Source organism: Cnephaeus nilssonii (assembly GCF_951640355.1).
Source record: "Cnephaeus nilssonii genome assembly, chromosome: 13".
NCBI classification, from domain to species: Eukaryota; Metazoa; Chordata; class Mammalia; order Chiroptera; family Vespertilionidae; genus Cnephaeus; species Cnephaeus nilssonii.
In genome coordinates, this window is record NC_137084.1 from 44,066,753 (window position 1) to 44,089,719 (window position 22,967).

General features: G+C 43.9%; 2 protein-coding genes across 2 annotated transcripts in view; one reads left to right on the forward strand and one right to left on the reverse strand.

Moving 5' to 3' along the window:
- Positions 1-12,001, forward strand: part of PPME1 (protein phosphatase methylesterase 1) — a 64,824-nt gene extending 52,823 nt beyond the window's left edge. Inside the window, exons 9-14 of the mRNA XM_079788622.1 lie at positions 1,211-1,334; positions 2,399-2,528; positions 3,422-3,466; positions 8,935-8,999; positions 9,515-9,582; positions 10,789-12,001. Of these exons, the coding sequence (XP_079644748.1) occupies positions 1,211-1,334; positions 2,399-2,528; positions 3,422-3,466; positions 8,935-8,999; positions 9,515-9,582; positions 10,789-10,807 (451 nt within the window). The 3' untranslated portion in view covers positions 10,808-12,001. The remainder of the gene's footprint in view (positions 1-1,210; positions 1,335-2,398; positions 2,529-3,421; positions 3,467-8,934; positions 9,000-9,514; positions 9,583-10,788) is intronic.
- Positions 12,002-20,095: 8,094 nt separating this feature from the next.
- The window catches only part of P4HA3 (prolyl 4-hydroxylase subunit alpha 3), a 36,257-nt gene continuing 33,385 nt past the window's right edge, over positions 20,096-22,967 (reverse strand). The window contains exons 11-13 of the mRNA XM_079788620.1: positions 22,616-22,684; positions 21,175-21,271; positions 20,096-20,432 (exon numbers count right to left, since the gene is read on the reverse strand). Coding sequence (XP_079644746.1) covers positions 20,362-20,432; positions 21,175-21,271; positions 22,616-22,684 — 237 coding nt within the window. The 3' untranslated portion in view covers positions 20,096-20,361. The remainder of the gene's footprint in view (positions 20,433-21,174; positions 21,272-22,615; positions 22,685-22,967) is intronic.

The window sequence follows — 22,967 nt, forward strand, 5'->3', positions numbered from 1 at the left end:
AAACAAATTCTTGTGTACCATGCATAGCAGCAGACCTTGGCACTAGCTGCTATCCAGACCCTTGGGATTTTTTAAAAATAAAATTTAAAAATATTTTTTTATTGATTTCAGAGAGGAAAGGAGAGGGAAAGAAATGGAAACATCAATAATGAGAGAGAATCATTGGTCAGCTGCCCCCTGCATGCCCTACATGGATTAAGCCCATAACCTGGGCATGTGCCCTGACCAGGAATTGAACAGTGTCCTCCTGGTTCATAAGTCGACGTTCAACCACTGAGTCATGCTGGCTGGGCAAGACCCTTGGGATTTTTACCTCTAACATTTGTCAGTATATTTTTTCCAATAACTTATCTCTGAAAGTAACTATGGCACCAGCTGTTCATAAAATAATATTTTTTAACCTAATTGCATAATAAATAGATAATGTTTTTAGAGGAAACACAATAATAATAATTGGTTGGACCAGATATTCTAATTTGCAAGGTTCAGCTGTCATGATTACTATAATTGCCAGTTTCTATCAGCTGATTAAAAAGTGGGAGCTTTTTACCAGTTTGGTTGAGCCTTGTTCTATTATAAGCAGGGTATAATAGAAAAGCATTATGCCTTAGAATTAATTGGGCCTGCATTTGCCTTCCCGCTTCATCTACTCATGAGGTAGGTGATCCTGGACTATTTTTTAACTCTTCAGGCCTATTTCATAGGATTGTTAAGAGGATTTACATAAGATAATGCCAATAAAACTCGTTACCATGCCTCCAAGTGATTACTCCCTTCTGTGGGTCAATTTTGATACCAGAACTGGAAACCATCTCTTACAGTTTTATGTTGGTCATTACCTTCTACAGTTATGGTCTACTTTTGTACATTTTAAAAAGCACATTTTTTCTCATCCTTCCAGAAACATTGTTAAGTTTTAACATCCTTCTATATAATAAAAGGTTAATATGCAAATTGTCCCCTTTGGAGTTCAACCAACTGGGGGTGGTTGCTATGACATGTGCTGACCACCAGGGGGTGGAGCGGCAGCTGGGGGAAGAAAGGCCCCGATTGGCCTGATTGCTCGTCAAGCCTAGGGACCCTACCCATGCACAAATTTCGTGCACCGGGCCTCTAGTTTGATTATAAAAGACCATAAGTATCAGTATTTCTGAGATAATTTGTGTATACAAGAGAGGTTTGTGACAGCACTTTTTTAAACAAAACCTAGGTGTGAAGGAATTACAAGTCCAGAAGGCTCAAAATCTGTAGTGGAAGGAATCATAGAGGAAGATGAAGATGATGAAGAAGGAAGTGAATCAGTAAATAAGAGGAAGAAGGAAGATGACATGGAGGTGAGTAACAGCCTGCATTCTTGGAAGGATGGTGTAGGGAATGGTTCAGAGAGTATTTTGATTACTGTAGCTTTGTAATGTTTTAAAATAAGAGAGTCTGATTTTTTTCTTTTTCAAAATTGTTGTGATGTTTTTCAAAATTGTTTTGACTGTTCAGGATCCCTTGAAATTCCCTATTAATTTTAGTATAAAATTTTCTAGTTTTGGAAAAACGCCATTGGGATTTTGATAGGGATTGCATTGAATCTGCAGATTGCTGTGGATAATATGGACATCTTAACCATCCAATGATCTTTAATATATCGCTGTCTTATGTTCACTTCTAGATTTTCATCTTGTGGTTAATGCAGTATCCCAATTATTTACTTCAGTTACAATATTTCAAAATTTAATGATGCAGAAAAGTATAGAGAATTATTTGCTCAGTTTGCATTTGATGAGTGCATACTCTATGCCCATCCATCTGCTTTATATTGAGATATAACAGATATTGACATTTTGTTATATTTGTGTCAGATTTCCTTTTTTAAATTACTATTACAGGAACATTATATCATTATCATAAATCAAAATGTAAGAAAAATGCTCTACTAACAAATCAACATATTTTCAGTTTTCCTTTCCAGTTATTTTTCCAGTGGTAATCCTAATGTAGATGACATGCTGTTTTCTGCTTTTTTCACTTGATATTATATTGTAAGCATTTTTTTTTCATACTTCAACATGGTTTTTGTAATTATCCTTTTGTTGGTGTGTTCTTTTTTGCCAAATATAGAGCAACTCAGTCTTGGCTCTACCATTTACTAGCTTTATATTCTTAAGAAAATGTCCCAAGTTCACTGAATTAATAGAAGTAAAAGTAAACTTCTAATTATCTAAACATGGAAATAACAATATATCACAAGGCTGTTACAAGAATTAAATGTTTATTAAAATGTCTGGGACATGGTAGGTCCTTAATAAGTGCTAGTTTCCTTCCCTTTCCTTTTTCCAGGGACCTAGTTTTTATCCTGTTCCTCCAGGGATTGCCCTCAGAGACTCAAAACTTTCTCTTATTCCTCCAGACCAAGAAAGACCATCCATACACTTGGAGGATTGAACTGGCAAAAACTGAAAAATACTGGGATGGCTGGTTCCGAGGCTTATCCAATCTCTTTCTTAGTTGTCCTATTCCTAAATTGCTGCTCTTGGCTGGTAAGTGTGTATGTGCATGTATTAGTCAGTTTGGGCTGCCATAACAAAATAACCATAGACTGGGTGGCTTAAACAACAAGTTTATTTTCTCAGTCTGGAGGCTGAAAGTCTGAGCTCAGGGTACCAACATGGTTGAGTTCTGGTGACAACTTTCTTACTGGTTTGCAGACAACTACCTTCTCACTGTTTCCTTACATGGCAGAGAGAAAGCAAGAGCAAGCCCTCTGGTGTTTATTCTTATAAGGACACTAATCTTATCATATGATTGAGGCCCCACCCTGATGACCCCATTTAACTCATTTACTTCCTCATTTAATCATAATTACTTCCATATTGCTAAATATAGTCACATTACAGATTAGGGCTTCAACATATGGATTTTGGGGGGACACAATTCAGTTCATAGCAGTGTAGGTATATGGTCATCTGCATCTGTTCTTGTTATATGTAAATACCCACCAAATGGGTAGTGACTTCCAAGGTGAAATACCATCCTCACTCATTTGTGCCCTTTTTCTTCCCCACACCAGATCCCTAAACCTAATGAAGCATAAGCATCCACCGGGGATGGCCTGATTCTGGCCTGGCCTCTGTACCTGGTCAAGCCCAAGTCCTTCTCCTAGAGTGGTGTAAGGATATTCTGAGTATAATGGAACTTTTAAAAAATAAAACCCTCTTTTCAGAAACCAGTTTAAATGAGCAAATTGATTGCCTGGAAAGCTTCGTATGGTGAGAATATACCCTTAGGGAGTTAGGATTGTCATTAACATGAATTGAGAATGTCGTCATGTTTACAATTTTGTAACAATTTTTACATCATACTTGAATAGTAAAACCTACTTCACACAGCCTTTTCTAGTAAGCTACTTATGGATTCTCTTATTTTTTTCTAGGTGTTGATAGATTGGATAAAGATCTGACTATTGGCCAAATGCAAGGTAAGAAAGACATCAAGAAATAATATCCCTAGGTCAGTGATTTTCAACTTTTTTATCACATGGCACACATAAACTAATTACTAAAATTCTTCGACACACCAAAAAATAAATTTTTTTTGTGATCTAACAAAAAAGAAAAAAAGGTATAATTTTGATTCATTTGCACCAGACTATTATCTTTGTATTGGCTGTTGTCTTTTTTTTTTTTTTTTTAATCCTTACTGGAGGATATGTTTTTATTGATTTTTAGATAGAGAGGAAGGGAGGGTGGGGGAGGAGGAGAGAGAGAGAGAGAGTGAGAGTGAAACATCAATGTGAGAGAGAAACATTGATTGGTTGCCTCCCATAAGCTCTCAGACTGGGGATCAAACCTGCAACCTAGGTGCCCTGACTGGAATTGAACCCACAATATTTTGGTGTACGGGATGATGCTACAACCAACTGAGCCACCCAGTCAGGGCTGTTGTCATATTTTTATTTGACAATCTAAGGGGAAAAAGGTCAGGGCCCCTGACAAAATAGGTATTGCATGTTTTAAAAATCCTTATGACACAATGTTTGAAAATCGCTGCCCTAGCTTGTTCTCTGAAGGTATAGAAAGATGCAGTCATGTGGAAATTAATATTCTGAGATGTTTAGATGTAGTGGAGAGAGCTTGAGCTTTAGAGTTACCAGATTTAGCATGCACCTCTGCTCCTGACCCACTATATGGTTATGAACAAGTATTTCCCTTTTCTGAGCTTTGATTTTTTTCCCCTTCTAAAAATGAGAATTATACTGCCACCTATGTCTCAGAGTTGTAAGGACTGAAGTAATGCAATGTCTTTGAAAAGGACATTAGAAATTATAGAGTATACTATCCTATATAATAAAAGGGTAATATGCAAATGACTATATAAAGTATACTATACTATATAATAAAATACTATATAAAGTATACTATCCTATATAATAAAAAGGTAATATGCAAATGACTGGCAGAATGACTGGTTGCTATGATGCGCACTGACCACCAGGGGCCAGATGCTCAACACAGGAGCTGCCCCCATGGTCAGTGTGCTTCCACAGCGGGAGCCGCTTAGCGGCTGTGAGTGCAGCGGCAGTGGCGGGAGCCTCTCCTGCCTCCTCGGCAGGGCTAAGGATGTCCGACTGATGGCTTAGGCCCGCTCCCCGAGGGCTCCCAGGCTGCCAGAGGGATGTCTGACTGCCATCTTAGACCCAATCCCCCAGGGAGTGGGCCTAAGCTGGCAGGTGGACATCCCCCGATTGGTCTCGGACTGCAAGAGGGCACAGGCTGGGTTGAGGGACCCCCTTGAGTGCACGAATTTTCATGCACTGGGCCTCTAGTAGGTATATAATACTGTGAAAGGAGATATTCTGAATAGTTATCAATATTTTTGTTATTGTTATAAGTTTTAGGAAAGGTAAAGGTCCAAGATAATCCAGATACAAAAAAGTGTAAAGTGAAGTGGTTGGTGAAAGCAAGGGCTCTGAGCTTTGGAGAACTAGATTTGAGTACGCTTCTTTCCTACTAATTTTTTGACACTGGGCAAGCTGCCTGACCTGCCTTGGCTTCAGTTTTCTCAGTCTATAAAATGAGAAAATTGATGGCAGCCTTACAGATACAGTGAGGAAAGTGAAATGTTGTGCTCAGGTCCAGGTGTGTTGGCCAGATGACAGTGGAGGCAGTGGAACTGATTTTGTGGAGGCTCTTGCTTTAATATGGACAAAAGGCTTGGCGAAAGTGTAGTCAATAGGCATTGGCACCTTTTGGGTGATGGGAAGAAGAGGTGTGAACCCCAAGGCCAACATTTTAGGCTTAAACAGATTCTTTTCTTTTTAAAATAGGTTTTTAATTGATTTTGAGAGAGAGAGGAAATAAGAGGGAGAGATGGAAACATTGATGAGAGAGAAATATCAACATCATTCGGCTGCTTCCTGCACGCCCCCTGCTGGGGATTGAGCCTGCAACTTGGGCATGTGCCTTGACGGGGAATTGAACCTGCGACCTCCTGGAGGGTGCATAGGCCAACACTCAACCACTAAGTCACACCAGCCAGGCTTGACCTTCCTTCTTTTCTCCGTTTACTATCCCTGTGCAAATCTCCTGGCTTCTATTTATACCCTGATAACTCCCAAAGCTAAATGTCCAACTCATACCTCTTCTCTCCTGAGCTCCAGACCTGGCCAATATATCAAACCTGCTGGACATCTCCACTTAGATATTTCATAGGCCCCTTAAACTGTTCTTTTAGCTGTTCTAAGCTCTCCACAGAGAAAGGGGGCTGTATTTCATCACAATAGTTGTTCAAAGACTCCAGAATGATTTATCAAACTCTGGCCCTAGACCCTCATCCTATCTCTTTCTCCAACTACAGTGTTCTGAAACCTGGAGAAGAATACTGGGCTGGGGCTGTGCGATTGGTAATTCTGATGTTGGTAATTCTGAGCTTAAACATCTTTCCTTGAATTTAATTCAAGCAAACCTTTCCTAAGTACTCTTTCTATGCAAGACCTATGCTTGCTGTTGGGCAGACAGAAGAATCAAACATGGCACCTGATTCTATCTGAAAGCAGTTGATCTGGACTGGACTCGCATTTGGAACCAGTGTTGATCACCAGCCTTGGAATCAGATAGTTCTGAATTTGATTCCCTGTTACTAGTTTTGTGGCCTGAATGAATTGCTGACTTCTTTAATCCAGAAGTTTTCTAAAAAAATCTATAAAGTGGAGATAATACTATATCTCAATACAATTGTGTGAGGCTTAAATGAGAAAATGTGGGTGAAGTAAGAGTCTGACAGATGATAGCTTCACTATGTTCATGAAGCAGTCATGATTCCTCATTAAATGCTCTTTTGTTTCTCCAGTAAGGATTTTGCCAAGGCCACCTTCTTTTTCAAAGTATCTCATAAGTGTAGAGATTAAATGGCTGTGATGAGGGACATTCAATAAAACAAAGAGAAATGGCTAACTCAGCATAGATTCCTAACCTCAGCCTTTCCAGCCCTGTGTTTATTTTATTTATTTATTTATTTATTTATTTATTTTAAAATATATTTTATTGAATTTTTACAGAGAGGAAGGGGAGGGATAGAGAGTTAGAAACATTAATGAGAGAGAAACATCAGTCAGCTGCCTCCTGCACACCCCCTTCTGGGGATGTGCCCACAACCAAGGTACATGCCCTTGACTGAAATCGAACCTGGGACCCTTCAGTCTGCAGGCCGACGCTCTATCCAGTGAGCCAAACCAGTTAGGGTTCCAGCATTGTGTTTAAACCAGCTGAATTAGTTATTGAATCCTGGAAACCCAGCACTCACTCACGGTGCAATTTGGGTAAATTTAGATTCTCTAAAATTAAGGTTTCTCATCTGTAACATGACAAGGGAGGGTTTGGAATATGCCCATCTCATAGAATTATTGTGAGGATTGCCCATGATAACATTATTTTATGTGTACTGGATATAGTGTTAGTATGTGTGAGTTCTCCTTGGTTCCTTATGCCCATTTTTTCAAATAGGATTGAAAAATGCATTCCTAGTCATTAATCATGGGAGTTATAAGTTTTATCAAATCATTTGCTTAAATTATTAACTTGCTCAATGTCTCGCCCTGTGTTGGGCCCTGTTAGGGATATATAGCAAGTAATGACAGTAACTGGCGTCCTTACAGAATGACACACTCCTGGGGAAGCAAGCACCAATGGCATGTAAAATATAAGCTTACAAAACAAGAGTGGCACACACTGCTCTGTTTGGATTCAAATGCATTCACAGTAGTACATTAAGAGATACAAGGGAGAGGGGAGTTAGGCTTGAGTACCTGGGGCAGCTTCCTGCAAGAAGATGGGCATAAGCTGAACCTTACTGAATGGAATGCAGTTTCTCTACTAAGGAAACTACCTTGGGCAAATCACTTTATTAATCATGGCCTCAGTCAGTTTCATCATTTCAAAAAAGAATTTTAGTATTTGCCCTGCTTAGTTTTATGGGGTAGATTTGAGAATCAACTTAAAACATGGATAGAAGCATATTTTGAAAAATATTTTTAAAGCACTGTGTAACTGGGGTAGGAATCACAGAATGTAATGACCAAGAAAGCTTTCAGAGAATGTATGCACCCCTATGTTCATAGCAGCACAATTTACAATAGCTAAGATCTGGAAACAGCCCAAGTAGATGAGTGGATAAAAATGCTGTGGTACATTTATACCATGGAATACTATGCAACAGTAAAAAAAGAATCTCTTACCTTTTGAGACAGCATGGAGGGACCTAGAGAGTATCATGCTAAATGAAATAAGTCAGTCATAGAAAGACAAGTATCACATGATCGCACTCATATGTGGAATCGAAGTAATAAAATAAACTGATGAACGGAGTGGATCCAGAGACTCAAAGCATGGGACAGAGTGCGGAATCTGAGGGAAGGTGGGGGAAGGTGGGTGGGTGGGAGGTAATCAAAGACCTTGTTATGCATATATGCATAACCCATGGACACAGACAGTAGGGTGCTGAAGGCCTGGGGCAGGGGAGGGGGAAGGGGCGGACTGGAGGGAGTTAATGGGGGGGGGGAGGGGGACATATGTAATACTTTCAACAATAAAGAATTATTTAAAAAAGAGAGAGAAGCTTTCAGAGTGTGCTCCCTTTATTTGTAAATGGAGATACTGAAGCTCTGAGAGTCTGCTCTCTCTGCTTTTGGGAACTCTGGATCCCATATCTTTTAGTCTGCTCAGAGATCTTGCTTTATCAGTCATCTCTGTTTACTCTTAATAACGATCACATTAGTTGTGAGCTTACAGTGTGAGGAAGTCCTTATTTGTAGTGTTTGGCATATAGTTAAGCACTCAAATGGTAACTTACTGTCATAATAAATTTCAAAATCCTAGCATAGCTTGCAAAACCCATAATGTTATGGTCCTTGCTTACTTTTCCACCCTCATTATAACTCTCACAAGTACCATGCCAAATTTTTTATTTCTAGGAATAAATACTATCTCATCCTCCTTTCCTTTGTGTAGGCTTTTTCTGCATGGGAAGCCTCCCTGAATCCCTTTTTTATTACAAAGTCCCCTTTCTTATATTCTTCCAGTTCCATGTGTGCAGTTTAATCATAGGAACTACCTGTTGCATTAAAATGTTGGTTCTTGTGATTTGCTCCCCCACTAGACTATAATAAATCTCCTGAAAAAAGGAAACTGTTTCTTTCTATATGTCTGGCCTGAAGCAGATATATGTACATTAAATAGTTGCAGAAGGAAAAAATGAAAGGAAAATGATTTGTCCAAGATTACAATTATAAGTATTACCATCCTCCTCAAAGGCTTGGTAACTGAGTCTAGAGTTTTGGGGAGAGAGGGAGGGAGAGGTCCTGGGTTTCTGAAATGTCCTGTGAGGCTGCAGAGGTGGTAAGGAGAGAGCCATTTTAGTCCCTGAGGTTGCCTGGATTTTTTTCCTCTCCAGGGAAGTTCCAGATGCAGGTCCTACCTCAGTGTGGCCACGCAGTTCATGAGGATGCCCCAGACAAGGTGAGCCCAATGCTTGATGACTGAGAGTTGTGAGGGCCTCTGTGAGAGTAACCTTGGGTCTAACAGAAGAGAGAATATACCTCTAAATCAGTCTGTGTTCCTGCAATTGTTGCTGTGGGGCCTACACAGATGCAACTCCACCAGCTCCCAAACCTCTCCCTGGCAGCTGCCTATGGTCTTGGCTTTCTGTGTGTAGGCTGAGAAGCTATTGGCACCCTGCTATTTTATCCTGGGATCCTATAGTGAAGATCTTAAGCTCCACTTCTCCATTACCTCCAAAAGCCAGGTGGAAAAGGGATAATTGGGGTAGAAACTGCTCCCTAAATTATACTAATAGTTAGGAATGAGTCTCCTAGCCCTAGCAGTACCCAGGTCGTTGTGATCTCAAGCTCCCAAGACCTATAGGACCCTTGAATTCACTATAGGGTCTGACCTCCCAGCAGAAGCCCACAGGACCTCTAAGGCTGAGGCCCATTGCTAACCTTCACATGGCTAGGAATATCTCTGTATTCTAGGTAGCTGAAGCTGTTGCCACTTTCCTGATCCGGAACAGGTTTGCAGAGCCCGTTGGTGGATTCCAGTGGTAAGCAGTACAAAGGTTTAACCAGTTAACTGCCACACGTCCGAAACGTAAACCATTCCCATTTCTTCCATATGTGCTGGGATATTTACGAACTTAAGTTACCATAATTTTCTTTACAAACCCAGAGATGTCACTAACAAGTCTGATTTTAAAATTGGGCGACCGGAGTTGATAGGCGAAGTTTATGGCTATAGACATGCGTGGCGTGTGGGGAAGGTCCACTGCTTGTGTCTATAGACGCTTATGGTGTACAAAGGATTAAGGAGCCCAAAGTGCTGGCCAACTCCAACAAAAAGATACTTGCAAAGTTGTAACTATCTCTTCCTTAACACTGGTTCAGTCACCATGCCTTCTTCAACACAAAGCCCAACATGTGTGTTTCTAATGCCGCGACCCTTTAATACAGTTCCTCATGTTGTGGTGACCCCCAACCATAAAATTATTTTCGTTGCTACTTCATAACTGTCATTTTTCTACTGTTATTAATCGTAATGTAAATATCTGTGTTTTCCGATAGTCTTAGGCGACCCTGCTAGCGGTTCTCAAAATTACAGTTATTAAAGAGTCACGGCATTAGAAAGGTTGAGAACCACTGGTCTAGAAGGAAAAGGATGCCTCTCATCCTAGGATGTTCTTCATCTGATTAGGGAGATACAGTTGGGCTCTTTGTTGAGGAGGAAGAGAAGCATGGTGACCCATAACACGGTCTTAGCCACACCTCAAGGAGCTCCTAGTCTGTGCTACAGAAGGCCCTGATACCTCACAGAGCCCACAGCCTGATGAGGGTCCAGGGGAACCCATTCCCCACCCTCAGGAAGTTTGAAGAAAGAAATGCCTTTTGTGTTAAGAGAACTTGGAATACCAGGGCCTGGGAGGTGAGGGTGACATGGCAGGTCAGGCGCATTAGAAATGAGGACAGGAGCTTGGCACAGTGAGCCACATATAAGTGACTCCCTTATGCCCATTGATGAACCCCAGGAATCAAAAGTAAAGACTGAATTTCTCTTAATAAGCAATGTTTGGGGCCCTGGACCATTTGGAGCTTTGGTCAAGTCAGCAGTACACTGAGAGCAGACCCTGTGTACAGCCCTGAATGGTGCTGTGGGAGGAGGGACAGATCTGCAAGGTCCTTGCTGGTCATTAGGAAGGGCATCCTGGAGGAGGCAGGGTGACATTTGTTTTCCCTTCTCTTTCTACTCTTCACAGTGTGTTTCCTGGCTGTTAGTGACCTGCTATCTGTCCCTCCCTTAACATTGAGCTCTGTTGTAAATACATCGCACCAGAGGCCACTGTGATGCCGCTGTCTCCTCCTCACCATCCTGCCCGACCATGTGACACCGGCTTCCTATAGATGGGCATCTCCAGATATACAGACCCTTTTGTGTATTTCTGTCAAAAGCATTGTTTTTCAGGGCCTTGGACCAACATGAGCCTCCCTAGTCAAAGGTTCCCAGATCATACCCCTTCCCTGTTCAGGGTTTGCCTGTTCTCTCTGCCTTACCTAGGGTAAAGCCTTCATCAGAACTGCCACCTGGGGCCCTATTTCTGGCATTAGGCAATGCACCTGGGTTCAGATGTCTCCCCAGGCTCAGAGACCTCTACTCCTTGATATTGTTCTTGGCATAGTTCTGCCCTACTTCAGGGTTTGGGCCATGCATAGGGTGGTCCTTATTTTTTTCCTTCCAAATAAAACACCAGTCGGGTACCTTTTTATCCCAGTCTTACTCTTCCAGGCTTGGAAGACTCATAGAGTCCAGGATCCAATCCTTAGGTATAAGGAGGCGTAGTGGATAGCATCACAAGAAACCATCCTGAAAATCAGGTCCAGCCAGTCCAAGCACATGGCCTCCTATCTGGGGAGAGCCCACTGTCCCACTCCCACATGTCTGGACACCTGTCCTGGGCTAAGGCCAGGCTGCTCCAGGGACCTCTTGAGCCCTCACCTGTCACAGAGCAACCCAGGTTAAGTACAGCCCATGCACAAAGCCACAGAGCTAAAGCCTGTGCAGTTGTTTTTAAGGGTCAAATTTAACCATTTTCGTAAGTGGTTCCTGGAGGTGTGCAGAGTGCCCGCTTGCTTCTTCTTGACCCACACAGCTTATCTTCAGCATTTGTGGTTCCCATGTCACTCTTCATAGAATTAGCCTAGCATCCTCAATCTTTGCCTCTTCCAGTTGCCTCATCACAGCACTACGGCCTCCCCCTGCTGCCCCAGCATACCTTTTCCAAGGGCAGGGAGGGGCAGTCTCCTGCAGCCCATCTTTTCTGTGACTGTCGTAGGTGATGCCTAGCCCCCTCCACCTTTTCAACCAACAACTTCCTATCCCTTACCCTGCTGCACGGTCTGGAGTCTGGGACCTACTTTGTTTCTTTGTTATTTATGATCTTGTTAAAATAAATATCTCCCAGCCTTTATTGATATAGTCTCTCCATGAAGTTGTCCTTATTTCTGCTGATATGCGAGGGGGGCGGGGGGAGGGTGGGTAGGGGACAATTCATTGTATTTAGTTACCATAGAGCTCCAGAAATCCCTTTCCTGTAGCCCATCAGCATGATATGCTCTGCCTGTTCCTCAGGTCTAGGATGCCCAGTGGAATGGACAGGGCCAGCCTCCACAGCAGCCAGGGAAACCTGGATTCCAGTCCCATCTCTTCAAATTACGTGCTGTGTTAATTTGCTGTTCTGGAACAGGACAGTCTGCACTGTTCACATGACCTCACCACTTATGGCTTCATATCTGCCAACATCCAGACTTTGTCCACAATCCAGATCATCTCCTGAGCTCTAGAAACATGCGTCCATCCACCTCCTCATTTCTCTCCCAAAGGACCAAAGGCCACTCATGTTGACCATTCCTGAAACTGAATTCACCTTCCCCCTAAAATTAACTTGTTATTCTTCCTGTGTTTCCTAGCTCAGTAAATGGTAGGTACCACCATCTCTCCAGTGTCCAAACCAGACAGCTAGAGATCCCTAGATAGCTCTCTTACACCCATATCCAGTCTACTACCAAACCTGTTAGCTCCTGCCCTAGCTGAGGCCTCATCTCTCAGATCACTTCAGTACCTTTGCTGATTCCCTGCCACAGCCCCTCCCTTGGTCGTCCTCTACACACTGTTGGGGTCCTAGAAAGCTTTGGGGCCAGGCTGCCTAAATTAGAACCCATGGCCCAGCCGTTACGGTTTGTATGAGATAGCTGATTCCATACTGCAGTTTCCTCAACTGAAAGGTGGAGATCAATAGTAGGGTAGGACCATATAAGTTAATATAGGTTAGCTGGCACAGGGGAGGCATTCAGTAAATAGTTCCTGTCCTGTCACTCCCAGATTACACTTTAAAACCTTTATCACTCAAAGTGGCCTGTGGGCTAGTAGTATCAGTATCATGTGGAAGCTTGTTAAAAGATTTTGTCCCTACCCCAGACCTATTAAGAATTGATCTGTATTTTAACAAGCTACATTAATTCTGAGAAGTTCAGGGTTAGATGTCCACAAATATTTCAGGGTAATGCATGAGCTCCCTAGCAGAGAAGAAAAGTGCTTGTGTGTGATCTCATTTCTCCCACCAATCCCTTGTGGGTGTGGGTGAGGTCTCTTTGTGGGGCCCTGTGCCCTTTGCCCACAGGGGGGCAGCATGATCACATGCTTGGTTCTCGGGGACATAGCCACTTTTGTTCATCAGGCTTGTCAAATTGGTCATCAAATTTTGGTGATCTAATTTCCTTGACACACATCTCATTTAATTCTCACAGCAACCCTTTGAGGTAAGTAAGTAAGTGATGTTCCTTTTACAGGTAGACAGGTCCAAATTTATATAGCTTAGAAGTGACAGTGTCAGAATTCAAACCTAGGTTGTTTCCTCTTCATGCTGCCTCCTAGACAATACATGGGACTCTGGGCAGAGGTCATTTTGGTCCAGATACTGGACTTAAGAGAAAAAGGATGATGACCAGGGAAATAAGTCTTCTTCAGATTTGATGGATGGAGACTGAGAATGAATGAAATGTTTGTCCAATGTTAGGTACTGTGCTAGGCACATCTCCTTTATATGTTGTATCCTCATGACATATGGGCATTATCTCCAATTTAAAGGCACAGAAATTGAAGCTCAGAGATCTGAAATGACTTGCCCACAGCCGCAGTTAGGACGTGGCAGCATCTTTGTCTACTGAGTATTTCACTACACCCCAGTAGAGAAGAAAACATTCAAAACAACATATATTTAATGAGCACTTACTATGTGCTGGCTATAACAACATCCTTGAGCCTACAGATTAGCACTATGAACTCAGGGAATAAAGGAGAACCCCCCCAACTCCAGGTTTTAAAAAAAATATTTTTTATTAATCTTCGCATGCTTGGAGGGGGGAGAGGAAAGAGAGAAACATCAGTTGGTTATCTTTCATACATGTCCCAACCTGGAATTGGAACCCACAACCCAGATATGTGCTCTGACTGAGAATCGACACTTAACCAACTGACCCACTCTGGCTGGGCAACCCCTGGACCTTCTAAGTGAAGGACTGCTGCAGAGCCAGAAGGAGCATGTTTGGGTCAAACCAAAGACCATTCTGTCACACACAAACTGACGAATGCCCAAGGAGAACTTCCTGAAAAATGGAAGGTAGGTGGCCCTGACTAGATAGTTCAATTGGTTACAGCGTTGTCCCAATATGCCAAGGTTGCAGATTTGATCCCCAGTTAGGGCACATAACAAGAATCAACCACTGAATGCATAAATAAGTGGAAAAACAGCTCCCTCCCTCCCTTCCTCTTTCTTTTGAATCTGAATTAAAAAAGAAGGTAGGCAGATTGGGGCGGGGGGGGCGGTCTCAAAATTGAGAGGACTCAGACAAAGGTATGAGGGGAGCTGGCATGACTTGGTGTTATCCTCAAACCTGTTCTGTGCAAAGCTTCTAGTGGATTTTGGAGACAAATATCAATACATAACAAGGTCCTTTAAATTGGCTCACGGTCTAGAGAGACGGTTACAGAAACTGTGACCACATTGCACAAAGGACAAGGGGACAATCAAACCTTTGGAAACAGGTCAGAGAAATTTTCACAATAGAAGTAGCATTTGAGTTGAGCTTTGAAGCATCATCACAAGGTGTGGAGGTAGAGAAGGAAGGAGAAATCACTGCAGGTAAAGGCGACAGCATACTCAAGCCCAGGAGATTTGAAAGTTGTTTTGATAACTGGTAGATTCATGTGATTAGTGTGGCTGGAGTATGAGGCAGGACCCAAAGGCCTTGAGTGGCAAGAATGGGGAGTTGTTTGAAGTGAAGGAACTCTAGTATCCTGTGTAGCTGGATTGGTCTGCACCAGACGAGAGGCAGGAGTTTAGTAAAGGGGCAGTTGTAGTCGTGTAAATGGCAACAGTACACTTAACTAGGACAATAGCTGCAGGGATGAGAGGAGGCGACTGGCTCAAGATTTTGGATGTGAAATGAACAAGACAAACCGATTTGGACAGTGAGGTGCAAGGACCCTTAAGTTGGATTCAAGGGCCTGTCATCAGAACGGGGGGTGAAGTGGGGGGTAGAGAGTTAAAGGGTAAAGACATTAACAAGGGAAAAGCAAGAAGAGAGCCTACAAGAGAAGTAGAGAAAGCAAAGGCAGCCACACTCTTCCCTGCAGGAACAGCGTGCTGTTTGTAAGCTTCCAGCCAACTCTCCTGCCCCAGCTGGCTGCCCATCAGCAGCCAGAGTCAACACATTCTCACTCTGGTTCCAAGGCTCAGAAAGTTATGTAAACTCAAGAGACTCCCTTATTCCTAGAGCTGGCTCTCTCTCCCAGCAGTTTGCTAGAAAACCCCAGCCTGTAGCCAGGCTAAACGTTGGAGCCTGCAGCTAGCTGGTGGACGGAGGGAACAGTGAACTGTGTGATGGGGGAGAAAGTGTTTTTCCTGATGATCAATGATGATGCCACAAACCGATGACTAATCAAGCTTAGCCTAACTGACACAATACAGCATGTACCATTTATAAAGCACATTTTCATCCTTCGAGGTCTCAGCTCCTCCGTGGAGTGGGTAGGGGTGGCAGATTAGCAGTGCCATCCTACAGGTGAGAAAACAAAAGCTCTGATAAGGAAAGTGATTGCCCAAGGTCACACAATTAGCACAGTCTGGACTCGTAGTCAAGCCATAGAGCTCCCAGACCAGTGCACGCCTTATCACTCCTACATATACCAGAAAAGAGGCGGGGGTGAGGCAGGTGAGAGGATTGGGGCTTGCTGACAGGTACTCACTAGTGGTGACAGGCTCTCAGCCACCTACTAGCTGGGTGACAGTTGGCTAGTCTCTTCTTTCAGAATTTCAGGTTCCTTATCCAAAAAAAAAAAAAGGGTTGATAATCCTTAAATCACAAGGTGTCGGGAGGGTTAAATGGGACGTAAGTATTTAAAGTATAGTCCAAATGTGCTTCCTGCGGTAGTCCAGGTGAAAAGCAGTAAATGCCATGTTGCTAAGACAAAGGAATTCCAACAGGAGGGGAAACCAAGGCAAAACCCATTAGATCCGAGGTCCAGTGGGTTCGCCTCCCCAGCCTCACCAAGTGGGACTGCTCCCAAGCACAACTGGGAATAAAGGAGGGATGGGGTAGAGAGGAAAAAGGGAAAGAGACAGGCTCTACTTCCCGAGGGGGGAAATGTTGTGAGGATCTTCAGGTGAGAGAGAGAAAGGTTAGAAGCAGCTCTGCTTCCAGCTCTGCTTCTAGCTGTGTGAACTTGGGGGAGTCTTTTCACTGAGCCTCCTTTCCCTCTCTTGCCTTATCTCATACTTGTGAAAGAGGTAAGGGAGAATGAATAGCTGGCACAGAATAGGTACAAAGGTGTGTCTCCTCCCCTAGCCCTTGGCTGATTTCACTGTGTTGCAGAGTGTGCAGCACCCTGCAGGCAAGGGCCCCCTTCGGTCCACCCTCCCTCTCTCATGGATGCTCCCAGCTTGAGAAGCAACACCCCCAAACAGGGAACTCTTTGAGTGGTTCCATGAAAGGGCAGTCTGTGTTGGCTGCTTTTGGCATTGCTGGACAAGGGTCCCCCAGAATCAATACCCTCTCACATCCTCCTCCTGGACAGCTCTCCCTGCCCCCTTGTGTGTGAAAAGGGGCAAGTGAGGTGACAACTGCTCCCTCCACAGGCACACTCCATTGTATTCCTGGAGCCCCAACATGGAAGCCTTCAGTCTACTCTATCCATAGGGTTCTCCCCTTTCTCCCAGCTCCCAGGATCCTTAGGGTGAGCACCCCACAGCTTTCCCCTTGATTATATCTAATTCTCCGTTCTCCTACTTGGACATGTGCTCATTGTGTCTTAAGAGCAGTGAGCAGAACTCTTCATTTTCTTGGATTCTCATGGAGTACCTAGCATGGGGCTGGTTGCACAATAGGTGTTCATTGTACATCTGTGGAATCGAGGTGAGTCATTTGTGTATTCAACCAATACCTACATCCTGACAGGGTTCCTAAGCCATTAGGCATTAGAGGCATAAAAGATAGACCTTTCCAAAGCCTGGGGAAATGTTGGAGACTCCTTTCAAAAGTTGTTGGCACCAAAAGACATGCTCCCAGTGGGAGCAAAGCAACCACAGCAAAATAAGGGCCAGTTAAGATATTTGGAGATAGACCTGTATTTGAATCCTGCCTCTGTCACTTTATAGCTGTGTAACCTCCGGCAAGTTACACATTCTCTGTCTCTGTTTCCCTCATCTATAAAATGGGGATAACAGTACCCATTTCATTGTGAGGACTGAAGGAAACAAATATGCTTAAGTTCTTAGCACAGTGCTTGGGCTGCAGTACATAGTCAATATGTGGTTACTAAGGATAATGGTAATAGTCATTATGTAAAGAACATTCCCTGGAGTGAAGCTTGTGAGGGACATGTAATGCAATGTCAGGAGCCCAGGTTGGATGAAGCTGTTAGAAAAACGGTTGTTTTCTATTTGTAGCTCTAGGGAGAGTCATTCCTCCCCACCCTGCTCCTCTTTCTGTGCCTCTACAAGCCCTTCCCAGGACCGCCCCATGTCATCAAGACCTGGTCAGCCTCTCCTTACCCTGAAGCCTCGGTGCTCTGCTCCTGTCTCCACCTGTGACTGCGTTGTCTTGTGATGACCTGAGGGTCTGGGCAGGGTCAGCATAGAATTCTCCTTTCCATTCCTGGTGTTCCTAAAGGCCTGGCACTGAGTTCGCACCTTGGTAATGTCATTTAAATAAACAAATGAGGCTGTCGCAATTATCCCAAGCCACAATGACCCCTTCAGCTCTTAATTGGAGCATTCAATAATTTACCTCTTATTACATGTAACATTTTCATATCGTGTTTCACTAACATTTAACTCCGGATGAATGTCTCATCTCCCTACTAGCTGACTGCGTCCAGCACTTCTCACCCCCACAGCACGCCTGGGCCTGGGCCTGGGCCTGTGAATGCTCTGTAAGTCATTGTGTCTCATTTGCAGCCAGACAGTTCTTGAATTTCAGTCACTTGGATGTTTGAAAATTGTCATCTCTTAGATATTGCAAGAGTAGTGGTTCAAAGCACAAGGTTTAGAGCCAAACTGTGGGATTATAGCAAATTACCTAATTCTCTGCCTTCTTTTCTGTAAAAGGAGGGTAATAACTGATGGACCTAATGGGCTTGGGGCGAGCATGAATTCATCAAGCCTTTAAAGTTTCATTAACTCACATGAGCCCTTGCAAAGGTATCGTCACATAGGAAACTCATCAACTTCACCATTGCTGTTATTAGCTCAGACCCACCCACCGTTCCGAGAAGGCCCAGGTCTGATCCCCGCAGCAGTGAAGAAAGAGGAGCCGTGCTGCCCACAGACAGCTTTCTGTCTCGGGCCCGTTCCTCTGGAGCAGGAGGAGGCAGGCGGTCAGTGTGTGACAGGGTAGCAGAACATGCCACATATGCTGCTCGGGCATACCGATGATTTTGAAAAACAGCAAATGCTGAGGGAGACTTTCTCTGAACTGCTTATCTGCCTAAAGACACGTCCTCCAAAAGGAACGCAGTTGTCATGAATCCCTCCCTGGGAGTTTCATCAAGCAGGAAAGATTGACTCGTCACAGGAGAGGAGACTAGAAATGGACACCACACCCAGACAAACGATCGCAAACTCTCATACCTCCTTCCCATCTATTCTCCTAAGGGCCCACTCATCTTTCCTAAGGAGGCCTACATCCTCCCGCCCCTTCCTTTATTTGGATGGTATTTAAGCCTGAATTCTTGACACCTCAGGGAGTTACTCATTTCCCCGAGTTTCTCCCATGTATACATGATATATACATGTTAATAAACTTCTGCGTGTTTCCTCTTGTTAATCTGTTATTTGCAGAGGTCTCAGCTACAAACACAGAAGTTACAGGGAAAATTATTTTTCCTTTCCTATATAAAAATAACTTAGTAAGACGATTTACAGAACCCAGGCTCACTCAGCAGAAATACTGGGATGTGAGCAGAGTGTAATGTGAACAACCAGGCAAATAAATACTGAAATTCAGTGAGATCGGAGCTGTAATAGAGGCATTTACAAAATATAGTGGGGTCTTAAAGCACTCATCCTGCAGGGAAGGCAATTGGCCACAATTAAACAAATGAACCAAGTAATTTCAGTTTGAGAAACTTGTTATAAAGAAAGTAAAAGTAGTGAATCTGAAGGACACTGGCCAGAAGGCTGGGTGACCAGGGAAGGCCTCTCTGAAGTGACACTGAGCCAAGAGTGAAATGATGAGAAGAGCTTGGCCAGGGAGGAGTTGAGGGAGCTGTAAATCCAAAGGTCTGGAAAGCAGGAATGGTGCTGAGGGCGCTGAGCATGGTGGTTTCGAGGAACAGAAAGAATGTCATGTGCCCGCCGGTGTGGCTCAGTGGTTGAGCGTTGATCTATGAACCAAGAGGTCACCGGTTCGATTCCCAGTCAGGGCACATGCTGCCTGGGTTGCGGGCTCGAACCCCAGTATGGGGTGTGCAGGAGGCAGCCGATCAATGATTCTCTCTCATCATTGATGTTTCTGTCTCTCCCTCTTACCCACCCTTCCTCTCTGAAATAAATAAAAATATCTTTAAAGAAAAGAAATAATGTTATGTGTCTGGAACAGTGTGTGAGGGGAATGGTGGGAGGTTGAGATTATGGCATAAATAAAAAGTTACATTCTGCTTTTTTCACTCAGTGTTATAATGTAAGAATATTCTCGGTGTGAAAATGATTTGTAAACCTTTTTAATGGCAGTATTTAAAAATCGTGATACAAAAAAGTTGCTTTATGCTTTAAAAAATTACCATATGAAGTACACTCCTGATACGGAGATACCGCTTGCTTAGGCTTCAGCACAAGTCAGTAGGCTGAAGGGCAAAAAGCCCTGGGAGCCGGCCAGCCCTTCCTGCAGGTGTTCTCACTGCACCTGTGGGACCCTGGTGTCAAGGTTCAAAAAGGCAAAAGCCCCACTGACCAAGCCCCAGAGACCATTGATATGTCCTGTTCCCAACGGAGAGTCTGATCTCCAGAAACCTCTCTCTTCAGCCTTTTGCCCCATCCTTTGTCTTGTCCCTTCTACTGTGCCCATGCCTGGAGAGGAAACAATGTGAATGGTTTCTCAGTGACTTCTCAGGTGAGCCCTGATAAAGACCACTTCCCTGCCTCGCATTTGCAAGGAACACAGTGCTGACAAGCCCCTCTTCCAGAAGGATGCTCTCCTTTCTCCTCTCCAATCCATAGCTTTTGGCTTCTGGCTTGCCTGGAAAGCCATGGGACTTCATCGACTTCTCTGCCAACACGTTAGTCTTCGGGGCTTGAGCTGCAGCGTCTGCGGAATTCCTGCCCATACTCGTGTATCCACTTGTTGGCCACTGGGGGAGAATGGGGAGGAAGAAGAGAGTAGACTCAACAGAGCAAACAGTGGCCGTGCTCACCACAGGGTTGCACCCTTAAATTCTGCACCCAGGCAACTCACTCGCCTGACCCTAGTCCCAGTCCTGCTACAGACTAGAAGATGTTGCTTCTAGCAGAGATAAATAGCAAAGAGGACACTGACCCTGAGGAAAAGTCCTGACAGGCCTTGTCTACCTGTGGGTTCTGAGGTCAGTCATCTTTCATTCATGTAGCTCCAAAGAGCCTACCTCCCCCATGGTGCCACTCCAGAATAATGAGAGAAAAGGGTGGCAATGTCCATCTCAGCATGAGAGTCCCTCTCCTTTTTCTGTATTCAGAGCTAAGTGCTATTGGACACACATATTACATAAACACGTCCCCTACTTATTTATCTCTTCCTTGTTTGACCATCTCCTCATGGGGAGGCACTGGATGGTTTTCTCCGTGGGATACAGCACTAGGACTCAGCACCATCTGCCTCCTCAGCCGTACTCAGGAACCCAGGCCTGTCTGTCAGGTCAGTAGCCTTTACTGACACCTGCTCTGTGACAGGATCCCTGCCCTTTGGGGGCTCCCAATTTGTTGGGGGCAACTACCCCAGAGTCTGATCTTCTCACTATAACGTGGCACTGCAATGAAGCTTTTAGAGTGAGAGGACCCCTATTTCCCTTCACTATGAACCCCTCACCCCATTCTGACACCCAGAAAGGCAGGCCTTACCCCACTTATCTCCCACCAGGACAGGACAGCCAGCATGAAGTGTGTCACCATCCCCTTCACCACTCTTATGCAGGTTCCACCAAAATAGTGCAGCATTCTGAAAACAAAATGACCCCAACCCCAGTCATTCCTTGGGAAGCACATGACCGAGAACAAATGCATGCATGTCATTACATGAAAGCCTCCCATGCAGGTTGGGGGCAAGGCATGCACAAAATGGCACAAAGTGGCATAAGCTGCCATTCATTCATTCATTCATTCATTTGTCCTTTATTGAGGGCCTACCCTGCTTCAGGCCCTGAAGATGCAGAGACAAATCATGTCCAATTCTGCTCTAAGGAGCTCACAGTCTTTTGGGACAGAGACATATAAAAACAGCCCAGGACAAGCCAGTGTGATAAGTGCTAGGAGAAAGGTGAGTAGAGGATGTCATTGAATCACTGAGGAGATGCACACAACAAAAATCCACAAGGTGGAATAAAACATTCCTCTTACAACTAAGAACTTAATCCAGACACTTACCCTTCCTTAGGCACTCACTAATAACACCCCTAGAAAGCCAGCATTTTCACACTCCCCAATTTATCAGCAAGGACGTTGAGGCCCAGGGGCTTTAAATAATGCAACTAAGAAGGAACAAGGTCAAGACTGCAAGTCCAGTGTTTGGACTCCAAGTCATATGTTCTTCCTCCATACCCAGCTTCCCCCCCTCTATACTTCCTATAGACTTTCTTTAACCTGCACCAACCCCTGAGTATTCATAGATACCTGCATTTACTTAGTGAATGCTTTGTGATGTGCGGGGCACTGTGGCAAGTGCTTTGTAGGCACAATCTCATTTATTTGTCCTAATTTCATTCCTGAATTTAATAAGGGCTGCCATCCCTGATTGACTGACTGACTGATTGATTGATTGATTGATCTAAAATTTGGGGGAAATATTCATTCATTAAACAAACCTCTTACTATTTGGCCCTCCTCTGTGCCTCACATGATTTCATAGCTCTATTGCCATACCTGTTACTGCCTGTTACTTTCTCTGTGAGCTCCTAGAGGACAAGGACTATGAGTTTTCCTCGGTACCCTCAGTGCCTCCAGCCCTCAATGTTTGCTGAACCAATGACTGAAGGGACCAGGTGCTGTAGAGGATCCGAAGACTAATAAAAAAAGTTTCATTTTATGTTCTATTGTAATAGAGAAGTTCTACTATAATAGGGAAGGCAGACATGTAATCATCTACTTGTAATATAAGTGTAAATAAAATAAAAATAGAGGCACAATAACGTGGTCATCAAGACTGAGGGATTATCTTTGATTCTGAGGGAAAGACCTCTTCTTGTCCCTACCCCCTCGGAATAAGCTTGCAAGCACAGACAACATGAAAGCTAAAATGTTAGTTCTTCACCTTACAACCATCTGTTGGGACCAGATCCCCACTCACCTTGACCACAGGCATGCTAAAGTTGGCATAGATGAAGGCTGTAGCTCCTCCAGCTTCCACCGAGCTCAGCTGAAACACCAGAGGAAGAGCCAGAGTTGAAAGAGCCCCTGACTGCCCTACTCGGCCCTACCTGAACTCTGATGTCATCTGCATAGATTCCCTCCCCTGTTCTCCTATTCAATTCTGGGAGAAGTACTACTGAAAGACAATTACCCAATTTAGGAATTAAAGAAGCCTACTCAATGGGTGTTTGCCTGCAGGGCCACAGGAGGAAGGACATTTAGGAATTCCCCCTTTCTTTACTCTTCTAGCTAAATTAACATCCTTATTGAAGGCGACAATAAGTAGATTC